This window comes from Choristoneura fumiferana, chromosome Z (assembly GCF_025370935.1).
Source record: "Choristoneura fumiferana chromosome Z, NRCan_CFum_1, whole genome shotgun sequence".
In the NCBI taxonomy this organism is placed as follows: domain Eukaryota; kingdom Metazoa; phylum Arthropoda; class Insecta; order Lepidoptera; family Tortricidae; genus Choristoneura; species Choristoneura fumiferana.
The window spans coordinates 24,437,366-24,449,840 of NC_133472.1; the positions used below are offsets into that span (position 1 = coordinate 24,437,366).

Sequence of the window (12,475 nt, forward strand, 5' to 3'; positions counted from 1 at the left end):
TTCTGAATGTTGCCAGGAGTTCCGGTGGGCCATTTTTTTATACCTACCTATATAAGGGATGGGGTATAAAAAAAATGGATCACCGGATCTGGCAATATTCAGAATCATAATTTGCAAGCTTTTCTGAATAAAAAACTATTCACAGAATGCGGTCCCCTAATTTTGCATACGCAACTTCCCTTGGCGCCTGCTCAGTTAAACGAGAAAAAGAAATTTGTCCATGTTTAATATTTACAATACTTATGAAAAACGACAGCAGCTGTCTAACACTAACAGTCTCTTAGCTAAACCGCGAACGGACGGACATAACGAAACTAAAACAAGGATTCCATGTATGACTATGGAATGGACCCCTAAAAATGTGCTCGTCTATATAAAATATCTATGCTGCCCTAACATACGCGTGTTACACTTTTTAACACTCTTTCTCTTGCGAGATCACTTTACTATATTTTACAACTATGGGATGGATAGTCCAATAACTCGTGGTATGTACCTAAAATATCAGCTATGACAGCATAGAAATTAAGTTTAATAAATATACCTTCGTCAGGTAGACCTCTCTTTCAAATAATTACTAGAATTGGCCCAATGTTACTGGAGAATTGCTATAAATGGCTCAAACTAATGTTTATCTCTGTATGAGAGAGTCCTGTGGTTTCTAAACTCATGACGGTGATGATGCTGGAAATCTTCCGACTGGTTGATTAGTTATTCAAGAACGCGTTAAACGCGTTAGGAAAATTATATTAGGTAAAGTACCTACATCTAGTTAAAATAATATAATAGCAGTTTTTTTTTCCCTTTGGGTATCTAACTGAATATAATGCATACCTGCGTAATTTTATCAAAATTACACTAATCCTATTATCACTGTAAAATCTGCGTCTGCCTGTCCTGTCCGCTTATCAATCCGTTAGTCAATCTCAACGCCGCTGAAGTTCTGCACTAGCTCAATGAAATTATTTACAGCAGTTTTCAAATACAGCACGTAGTTACTCGTACCTAGGTAGGTATATATAATAATGACACGCTTGAAATGATAACTGAAAACGTCAAAAGTGGGAAAACTGAAATAAACCGGGATATCAAAATAAGAAGAGCTTTGTTACCTAGTTTTGCTTAAGGAATGCTAGTATTTAAGCATAGATAGCACAAAAAGGCGATTTTATAAAAGTATCACCTAAAAACCCCGAGTCTGGAAAATGATTCCGTTTGAGACCTAACCTAAGGTCACCCTGTATCGATCCACAGCACGCCGCGGCGGCTGGAGAGTGGAGACCGCACCACGGCACCCCTCTCGCTTTCTCTCCGTCTCCGAGTCCGCAGTACACCACATATTATTGCACGCACCTACGTACCTTACAACCAACATCCACAACAATTTATCAATTTCAATAGATACACGGTCAATACAATACGCTTTAAGATCTAAATCAGCACAGAATTTTGAATGAACAACGTTTCCATTCATCGGTAGGACGTTCCGTGGTGTGAAGTAGGTATATAGATACACGCGGCACATTTATATCTAGATAGATTCTGAAAGGGGCTGGTCGCGGGTCGATCGAACCTGCGGCAGCTTCAATGCGGCAAAGTTAATCGTCTTGTGGGGATTTGCTGGGAGTATGAGCCGACCTTCGTGGGACGACCGGCGATTAGAGCCCGGTGACCCAGTGCCCCGGCGCTGCAGCGGGCACGACGCGCGCGCCGCACGCGCCCGCAAGAGTGGGGCGTGCGTGCGAGCGCGTGATGCGCGCCCATACCACGCGCTCCACTATACTATATCCGTCATACACTCGCGCTACAGTTCGAGGGTCGAAACTATCAAATTAATTTACTCACCGTTTCCGTTTATGAGGGGGTAGTCGTCGTCGTGTCGGCCGATGTAAGTCTTCAGCGGAGTGTCCGTGAGGGAAGGCGACGACCTGTCCCTGTCGCTCATAATAGTCACTTGAACACCGACTCGATACTCGATACAACAACACTGGACGGGGAGACGCGCCGGTCCCGCGCTCGCACTCTCGACCACGACCGACCTCCGGCCCGCGGCTCGCGCGGCGAATAAATAAACTCGCGCCCGAATGCACGGCACTCGACGAGCCCGCTCCGCTACCGGCGCCGCTGTCGTCGCGACGCGCAATCAATCCCTTGCCAGCGCCCTCTTTTTGCTACGTTACTATTACACTTATTTCCCAATAGATGGCGCTTAAATTCACACCAGTAGTGATACATTACAGGAAAAATCAAGAAAATACTAATAAATATGAATGAAGAAGAGTTTCAAGTACTCGACTTATCTATAAAATGGAATTTAATAGGACTATACTCAGTGATGACAAGTATAATTAATTACTTACACTACCTAACAACGTTAATTATGTCGTATTCCCAGATCAACAGCGCATCAGCTCAAAATAATACAAAACTTAATAAATTTATCCCTTACAAAAAATTAAGTCTTAATTAAAATGGTGCATTATTCGAGTTCATTCGCTGTTGACCTAGAAGTGCGCACTATCATTAATACTGTACATAATTTACTTGTATGTAGAGCTGACCTACATCTATAAGAAATAAAGATCTTCATCAGTGTTTTACAGTCAAGGACTTTAATCACTGGCCCACCACGGAACCATTTCACAGTAAACGTCATTAATTAACAAGGAAAATCGTAATGACTTTTCTTTTGAAAAGGTTCAGTAGTGGGTTAGAAATTAAAGTCCTTGACCGTACATAAAACTTAAATGTAGCCCTTAGTATTTTGTCGTAATAAATAAACAACATTGCGAAGGTTTCAAATGTTTTAAATGAATGTCAATAAACTACTAAGTAATTCATAATCATAACTTCCTCTTAATAGTAGTACCTGGGCGACCGAGCTTTGCTTGGGCTAAAACTCGGTAACAATAATTTTCCCAGAAATAAGACCAAGCTAGGTCGATTTTTCATCCCCGAGAACCCCTACATCCTAAATTTCATCGAAATCGTTTGAGCCGTTTTATAAATTTAAATATATTTATATACATAATATACAAGAATTGCTTCGATTACCAAACACATATTTTTATACATGACTAACAATCAACTCCAAATTAATCCTTCTGCAATGGAATTAAAAATTAAGTTGATTTATCGCTGGTTTTTCTGTGGCGTACAGAGCACGTCACTTATACGTTTGTTTTGTGGCGGTAAAGTGGTTAAAATCTTTAAATATAAACGGAAATGGAAAATAAAAACAAGTCCATAACTGTTTAATTAACTTTAAGCTCATTCAGGACCCATTTTTAGGTTTCCGGAGCCAAAATGGCAAAAACGGAACCCTTATATAGTTTGGCCATGTCTGTCTATCTGATCGTCCGTCCGCAGCTTTGCTCAGGGACTATCAATGCTAGAAAGCTGTAATTTTGCACGGATATATATGTAAACTATGCCGACAAAATGGTAAAAGAAAAAAAAATTTTTTAGGGTACCTCTCATAGACGTAAAGTGGGGGTGATATTTTTTTCTCATCCAACCCTTTAGCGTGGGGTATCGTTGGATAGGTCTTTTAAAACCATTAGGGGTTTGCTAAGATGATTTTTCGATTTATTCTCCCCCCTCTAAAATCTAAACCGGTGGGTGGAAAACATTTGAAAAAATTCAGTATGGTAGTAAGTATATCAAACTTTCAAGGAAAACTATAACAGTTAAGTTTGCTTGAGAATCATTAGTATATTTTACACCTTACGATAGCAGCTTAAGGTATAAAATATACCTAAACTTGGAAGATTCCGTATAAAATACGAAATCCTTAGAAAAATATTACTTAATTTTTTCGTAATGTCTACGGAACCCTTTTTTGGGCGTGTCCGACACGCTCTTGACCGGTTTTGTGATATATATTTTTTGAGTTGGTGATGATTTATAACAGTTCACCACTGTTGAAGTTAGAGTTCTAAATACTATACTAGGCTTGTTTTTTCGCGTCGCGTTTTTAGAACTTTTTAATTATTTTTTTGTTGTGATAATGCACCTCAAAAGACATATATGGAACCCTACAGAATCACTTTGTAGTCCGTCTGTCTGTCTATTTCGCCTGTCGAGTTTTAACACCGGTAAGTAAGTCGAAGCATACCTATAGTGTGTAAGTATTATCATGATGAATGATGTGGCAAGAGCAAGATCTCACAGCACAAGCAAAGAAAACAATCCTAAAATCGTATCATACCGAGTACTGCCTTTTCGCAATGTAACGTTCGGCAACCTGTTTCATTTCACAACTTTTCATTTCACAAAGTCTAAAACTGTAAATATTTCAGGATTTATTTCAGGGCCATCGTGTAGAACCTAGGTTAGGTTAGGTTAGTTTTATAAAAATCCTGAAATATTTACAGTTTCAGAAATATTAAACAGTTGGGAAATTAAAAGTTGCGAAATGAAACAGGTTGCCAAACGTTGTTCGCCAAAACATTAGTAAACCGTATCATACATTTATCTTATCTTCCATTCAGATTTCATGTCTTTCTGTCGAATTTTTCTTTTTACATTTTTCCTACCTTTTTTTATCGTGTTTGTTTCTTATGACGTAAAAAAAGCCGAACGCCTTGTCTGAGCCAGTTTTAAAATAGGACAACACCATGTCTTCCAGTCACACTGCTTCCAGTAAATGAAGTCAAAGATGACTAAGGTATCTGGTGCGAGAGTGGGCCCAACCTGTTGCTATCTACGAAGTCCAGACTGCAGTACCGTTGTGTGCAAGCGAATGGGAAACCACCATTACTATTTTCCCATTTTCCAAAGTCATGAAGATTGAGAATCAGATACCGATCCTCGACCGACAATCACGTCCACAGTCAAAACTGTAGCGACTTAGTAAACAGGAACGCCTGCAAAGCGACAAAGTACAAGAATGTATAGATACTTTTACTGAGGCACTACGTGTCGAACAACGAACTGAAAATGCAGAACAGCTGGGCTACTACGAAACTCGAAACTCGAAGTTCGTGTCGTGCGGTCCCTCTGACACTTATACTATTTAATACGAGAGTGAGAGGGACCGCACGACACGAACTTCGAATTTCGAGTTTCGTAGTAGCCCTGCAGGGCCCTATAAGTATTATTATAGTTTCTTCTTATGCGTGATCGTATCGTGTATAACATATGTAACATGAGTTTATAATTGTTTCGCGTATTGCCCTATTGGTTGCAGATTGCTAGTTTCTCAAATAAGTATTTTGTGCCTGCAAGACAGTAACAGAAGAAGTTAATCCTAAAAGGCCAAATAGATAAATCCATTTTCGAGTGAAAAAAGGAGCGTTGCGTATCTGTACCTACACATTACGTCTTTGAGCGTAGATATTTTATATCTTCCACTGCTGACTTTGCTATAATGTACCTATACTCGTGAACAACAAACCACTAACAGCGAAAAGTACAATTTCAGTAATTCGTAAAAAACATTTTTTTTTATTCGACTGGATGGCAAACGAGCAAGTGGGTCTCCTGATGGTAAGAGATCAGCACCGCCCATACACCTGCAATTGCAGATGCGTTGCCAACCTAGAGGCCTAAGATGGGATACCTCAAGTGCCAGTAATTGCACCGGCTGTTTTACTCTCCACGCCGAAACACAATGCATGCATTCGATACCCGATACATAACCGTTAACCAAACTGTCTGGTTTGTGATCTTATGAAGGAAATAACAAGTTAGGAGATTTCAAGGACAATTATGGGCTGATCTAAATTTACTGTTATTATTCTGAAAACCAAATAATACTACCCCTCTAGGTCTAGGAACTCTAGGACATGAAATTAAGAGCGTCTCTTTATATCTTTGTAAATGATGTATTAAAGCTAAAATATAAACATACATAGTGGCCTGAAGCCGGAACGTGTCGTTAGTGAGTAGGAACTGGTGCCACTGCGTCTCAAGACGCTGATCGACGGTGCCAGAGGGCAGCAAAGGCGGTGCGGGCACAGAAGCGGAAGCGGCCGCGGGCGCGGGCGCGGGTGCGGACGCCTGCGGTTGCGACCGTCGCGACAGCAGCGCCTGCAGGCCCCGTTCCGCTGCTCTCGGACTTGCTGCGGAGCTCGACGCCACACCTACACACATCATCACTATCATCACAAGCCTACATAGCCATATCGAGATACAACTAGGAACCTGCACTATAGACATATTTCTATAATGTTCCTGCGTTACTTAAGTCTATGGTATTAAAGACGTGTTTAAATCGCTAAGCATCCAGACTACGAGATGCATGTTGGCAACTAAATATGTGGTTTAAAACAGGCATAGGCTAAGCGATCTTCAATCAAAGCGAAATTCAAACGAAGAGCTTCTGACGCTAGTGTCGTAATTAACTTATTTATGTAGATACTAGCTTTTGCCCGCTGTTTTGCCCGCGTGGAATTAGGTAATCGCGCGCTCTTCGCTCGGGAACTGTGCATTTTTCTGGGATAAAAAGTAGCCTATGTCACTCTCGGATCCATAAACTATCTCTATGCCAAAAATCACGTTGATCCATTGCTCCGTTTCGACGTGATCCATAAACTATCTCTATGCCAAAAATCACGTTGATCCATTGCTCCGTTTCGACGTGAAAGACGGACAAACATAACAACACACACACTTTGAACTTATAATATTAGTATGGATAATAATATTATGTATTTATTTCTTGAGATATATTTAATCGCTCAAGCCGTATACAGTTACGTTACATGCTTATTACATTCTAATTTTAAATAATAAGTTTTTAAGTATTTATGCACCAATTTTTTGCCTAAGATACAGGTTACTTTGTATCCTAGTTTAGGCATTCTATTCTAGTTAATTATTAGTTTAGTCTTGCTGTAGAAGGTGTTTATTAAAGTTCAGCCAATAGTACATAATAGTATACGTATGTACTACGTAACATACATCCAAAAAAAGTGCCTACTAACAATTACAATTATGTACTTCAATTACATTATTTAAACATAAATAAATCGATTGAGTTGAATTATCGATGTAAATATACCTGAATCTATGAGAATATGTGAGATTCCTAAGCCCGTATGAGTGGTTTGAGAAGCCCATATGAGTGAAATATGATACATTTGAAATTTACTATGAATAAAACCAGTGTTCATGTTCTAAGTTCAAAGGTATTGTTTGTCATTTGCCAAGTTGTACGCCACTCGTGAAAGCCAGACTATTCTTGAAACTTCTTTTTTATTGCAAACTAATCTTTTTCCTAATGTACTCTTTTGCTCAAATGATCCTTACATCTTTCCATCCTTTATTAGGCGTATTTATTTATGATGGTTGAAGTCAACCACCAAAGACGTTGTGCACAGGCAATACGCTAAAATTTGTCTGGCATAGACGCTTAAGCCAGGTCATTCTACAATTTTAGGAAATAATTCCATTTATGGTACATTTTTTGTATACGGCTTTTACGTGTAATTTTATGAACCTATTTTTTCGAATCCACCTAAATGCCCTAGCTGTATAAGGGAACAACATCTGCCCTTTAGCTATTTTGACTTGATTTTTAGGGTTCTGGAGCCCAATTGGCAAAAACGGAACCCTTATAGTTTCGCCATGTCTGTCTGTCTGTCTGTCTGTCCGTCCGTCCGCGGCTTTGCTCAGGGACTATCAATGCTAGAAAGCTGTAATTTTGCACGAATAAGTTTGTAAACTATGCCGACAATATGGTACATTAAAAATTTCTAAATATTTTTTTTAGTGTACCTCCAATAGACGTAAAGTGGGGGTGATTTTTTTTTCTCATCCAAACTTGTCGTTGGATAGGTCTTTAAAAATCATCAGGGGGTTGCTAAAACGATTTTTCGATTCAGTGATTTGTTTGCAAAATATTCAAGTTTAAAGTGAAAATTTTCATTAAAATCGAGCGTCCCCCCCCCCCCTCTAAAATCTAAACCGAGTAAGTTTATCAAACTTTCAAGGAAAACTATAACGGCTAAGTTGGCTTGAAATTATTAGTAGTTTAAGAGTAAATAGCAGCCTAAGGTATAAAATATACCTAAACTTGGAAGATTCCGTATAAAATACGAAATTCTTAGAAAAATATTACAACTTATTTTTTCGTAATGGCTACGGAACCCTATTTTGGGCGTGTCCGACACGCTCTTGGCCGGTTTTTTAGTATAGATTACTCACAACTATTATACATAACACACAAAATATTAATATAAAAAACCAAGTGGTTCGTAGGAAAACGGCAATAACCCAAAAAATTGATAATTTTGGAGTAGTTTTCGGGTATCTAGTTCTAATGCTGATCTATAATTGACTAAAAAAAGCCACGTAGCATTGATTTTTATGACACAAATTTTACATTATTTGTGTTATAAGTCATTATTAATAAAGGTTGTGGTAGATAGATGAACCTATTATTTGTGTCTGTAGTAAAATTCTTCTGCCTTACTTGAGTTTTTTTCAATTTTAACCAAGCTGCATTCCAATATTTTTTTTAAATTATTTGTGTGATAGGTAAGGTTTGATTGAAATTAGTTTAATTTAGAGCGGTCGCTCCTAGTTAATTTTTTTTGATGAAAATTTTACTTAGCGATTTGTGTCATAAAAATCAATGGTCCGTGGTCTTTTTTTTTAGTCATTTATACATCTTCGGCAGTAGAACTATATACTTACCCGGAAACCACTCAAAAATTTCCATTACTTTAGGAGAACACGAATATTTCTTTTTTTGAGTTATTACCGTTTTATACCTAGTTCCTTCCACAAAGACGCGTGATTTTGACAAAATTAGGCATTAATGACATTGTAATAAGAACCATGGCACGAGTCATCGTGAATGACTCTACCTACTACGGAACCACTCGGTTTTTATATTAATACTAGCTTATGCCCGCGACTTCGTCTGCGCGGATCTAGGTTATCGCGCGGTGGCTACCTCTACCGCAATAAAAGGTATCCTATGTTGATCCTTGGGGTTCAAACTACCTATATACTAAATTTCATCAAAATCAGTTCAGTGGTTTCGACGTTAAAGCGTAACAGACAGACAGAATTACTTTCGCACTTATAGTATTATATATAAAGTAGGGATTATGTGTGTTATGTATAGTAGTTGTGAGTAAACTATAATAAAAATATCAGGTCAAAATAGCTCAAGGGCAGATGTTGTTCCATTATCTAGCTACGGCCTTTGGTTCCGGAAAAGATGGTAAAAAAGTACCCTAATATACTTAGGTGTTTTTTTTTTTCAGAAAAAATGTTATCAGTAAATATACTGTCAAAATAAGTTTGAATAATTCAGTTTTTAGACCCACAAGCTGAATATATATATAATAGGAAATTTAAAAAAAAACACTATTTAAATTGATTATTTCGTAATACGTCTAATTTCTATTAGGAAAAAATAAAATAAGATTTTATAAGTCACATAGGTATGATATCAAGAAATTGGATTTTAAATATTTATCTTTTAAAATCCAACAATATATATGAATGGAAATTACATATTTTGTTAAACCGATATAACATTAACAGCAAAAATAAGTACAAAAAACCGGCCAAGAGCGTGTCGGACACGCCCAAAATAGGGTTCCGTAGCCATTACGAAAAAAATAAGTAATATTTTTCTAAGGATTTCGTATTTTATACGGAATCTTCCAAGTTTAGGTATATTATATACCTTAGGCTGCTATTTACTCTTAGGGGCTGTTTCACCATCCATTGATTAGTGTTAACTGGCAGTTAGGTGTGATGCCGTCTCTATTTGTTTTGTTCGAGTAGACGGAGACGGCATCACATTTAACCGGCGGTTAACGCTAATCAATGGATGGTGAAACAGCACCTTGAACTACTAATAATTATCAAGCAAACTTAGCCGTTATAGTTTTCCTTGAAAGTTTGATAAACTTAATACCATTCTGAAATTTTCCACCGACCGGTTTAGATTTTAGAGGGGGGGGGGACGCTCGATTTTAATGTAAATTTGCACTTTAAAGTTGAATATTTTGCAAACAAATCCCTGAATCGAAAAATCGCGTTTTAGCAACCCCTAATGATTTTGAAAGACCTATCCAACGATACCCTACACTACAAGTTTTGATAAGAAAAAAAAATCACCCCTTTTTACGTCTAGGTATGGGAGGTAGGTACATAAAAAAAAAATATTTTTGAAATTTTTATTGTACCATTTTGTCGGCATAGTTTACATACATTATACTTACCGTTTATGGCACTGTCGTAATTAATTTTAAATTTTTACTTTTGAAAATAAGAAGCCTTTTTTTAAGTTTTTTTTTTAATAAGTGGAATTTACATGTGTTACAAAAGAACATATAAACTAGTAATTTTTTTAATAAATAGGCCTATAGCAATTTCGTCTGGTTTTTACATAATTATTAAAAATATACTTTTTTGAAATTTCACTGTCACGGTGATAAATTTTGGTGGATTATTGAAGAATATATTTGCAATTTATCTGACCTTTTTTTATTAGCCATTTTCTATGTCCCACTGCTGGGCAAGGGCCTCTCCCTCGGATTTCCAACTTCTAATTTTTAATGCAAAAAAATGCTTATTTGAACGATAACCATACGTTTTACGTATTACGAGAGGTGATCCAAAAGTAATGATAATGAGTATGAATTGCAAAGCACGTGATCAAAAAGTAAATTTATTTTTCAATATAGTCTCCTAATAAGCCTACAAACATGGTCCATCTTGTTTTGAAACCACGATTTTCATTAATGAAAAATGTTTCTTGACTCGTCAAAAAATGCATCCACGGCGGCCATTACCTCACTATTATTAGAAAAATTGTTGCCTCTGAGGTCTCCATTGAGTCGTGCAAAGAGATAAAAGTCGCTGGGGGTTAGGTCTAACGAATATAGGGAATGTTCCAGAATTTCGAGCCCTGCATCACGAATAGCAGCCGTTGTAACACTGGCCTTGTGAACTGGTGCATTGTCTTAATGAAACAGATCGCAGCTCTAAGTTTGCCCCACCGCTTCTCATTGATTGCTTCACGCAATTTTTGTATTTGGTCAGCTTAGTAAAAGGCCATAATAGTGGCTCTTTTCTCACGATATTCAATCGTTATTACTCCCTTGGCCTTCCTGAACACGGTGCCATAACTTTTCCCACTGAGCTTGCGAATTAATTTCTGCGGCGTTTGGAAGGATGATCGCTTCTCTAGGTCATAGACTGCTGTTTGGTCTCAGGATCGAAATGATGGATCCAAAACTTATCCATGGTCACAAACCGATGCAAAAATGTTTCGAGATCAGTTTGAATTTTTTCAAGATTTGCCTTTGTATTTCCTTTTGTTCAGCAATCAACATTTGGGGCACCCAAAGAACGGAAACTTATTTCATGTGCAGTTGATCAGTTAAGAACCTTTGAATACGTCCATATGAAAGCCCCGTGATCTCAACTAGATGCCTGACAGTCATTCTTCTATCTGACAAAACAAGATTTTGAATTTTTGTGAAAAAATATCTAAAGTGAGGGCGATAAATGGGCATCCTTCGCTATGTTCATCTGTAGTGGATATTTTACCTAAATAAAAGTTATTGCATTAGCGCGCAATTGTACAGTACAATATGGCAGAGCAGAATACTTAATGTTTCCAACAAGTCGCTGAATATATATTTGTTTCATAGACTTTTTTTTCAAGCAGGCGTATTTAATTACTGCTCTCATCTATTTTTTTTTTCTATTTTGCGTAATGCTTCCGACCACGCGTGAATAAATAGCTGCAAGTCTCTAATATATATGTTATTTTTCATGATTTTATTATATTTTACTAAGGAATGTATACAGCTACTAATGCAACTTCTTTTAATTTTATTCCGGAAATAGATATATTCAATACGGTATTTGACTATTTTGTATATGTTTTATAAATTAAAACTACACAATGCCTGTTATCGAATAGAAAAACAATTTTTAAGCTACCTTTACAAATAACAAAGTTAGAAAGGTTTGAAATTCAAGATAAGACAGAGAAAAACATACTGGCATGTGACGTCACACGCCAGTACCGCCATACTTGATGCATAGAGAAAAGCGTTTGAGAAAGAGACAGGTAAGTATATAGATTTTTCAAAAAATCACTATACCTAAATCTAATTTTCAACCGATTTAAATTTTCTCTTCGCTAAACACTATCTGTATATCTATATTTTCATAATAATATTAAGATATGGCAAAATCAGGAGTTGTCAAATACCGTATATCAATATTTTGGATCACCCCTCGTATTTAGTTAGGTACGGAATCGCGTTATTCTACAAATTTATTTATTTGCTGCTCTAATCGAATACATTCTAGTGTCCAGAACACAAGGGCTAGCCAAGATGTAAAATATTAATATATAGCTTAAACCTTTTAACTATCACAAAAATGTATTAATCGCAGCGTAAATTTGAATCTAATGCGTAAAAATTAGGTGGTACTAAAAGAACAAACACTTCCAATATAGCAATCATAATGTTTTATTGAACGGACC

General features: G+C 37.1%; 1 protein-coding gene across 3 annotated transcripts in view; it reads right to left on the reverse strand.

The window, feature by feature from the left end:
- Pdp1 (PAR bZIP family member Pdp1) overlaps positions 1 to 2,123 on the reverse strand; it is a 167,080-nt gene extending 164,957 nt beyond the window's left edge. The window contains exon 1 of one of the 3 annotated variants that reach the window (XM_074093838.1): positions 1,846 to 2,123. In XM_074093838.1, coding sequence (XP_073949939.1) covers positions 1,846 to 1,945 — 100 coding nt within the window. In that variant the 5' untranslated portion in view covers positions 1,946 to 2,123. The remainder of the gene's footprint in view (positions 1 to 1,845) is intronic. The other 2 variants (XM_074093824.1, XM_074093830.1) reach the window with 2 other exon arrangements.
- Between the last annotated feature and the right edge of the window lie 10,352 nt (positions 2,124 to 12,475).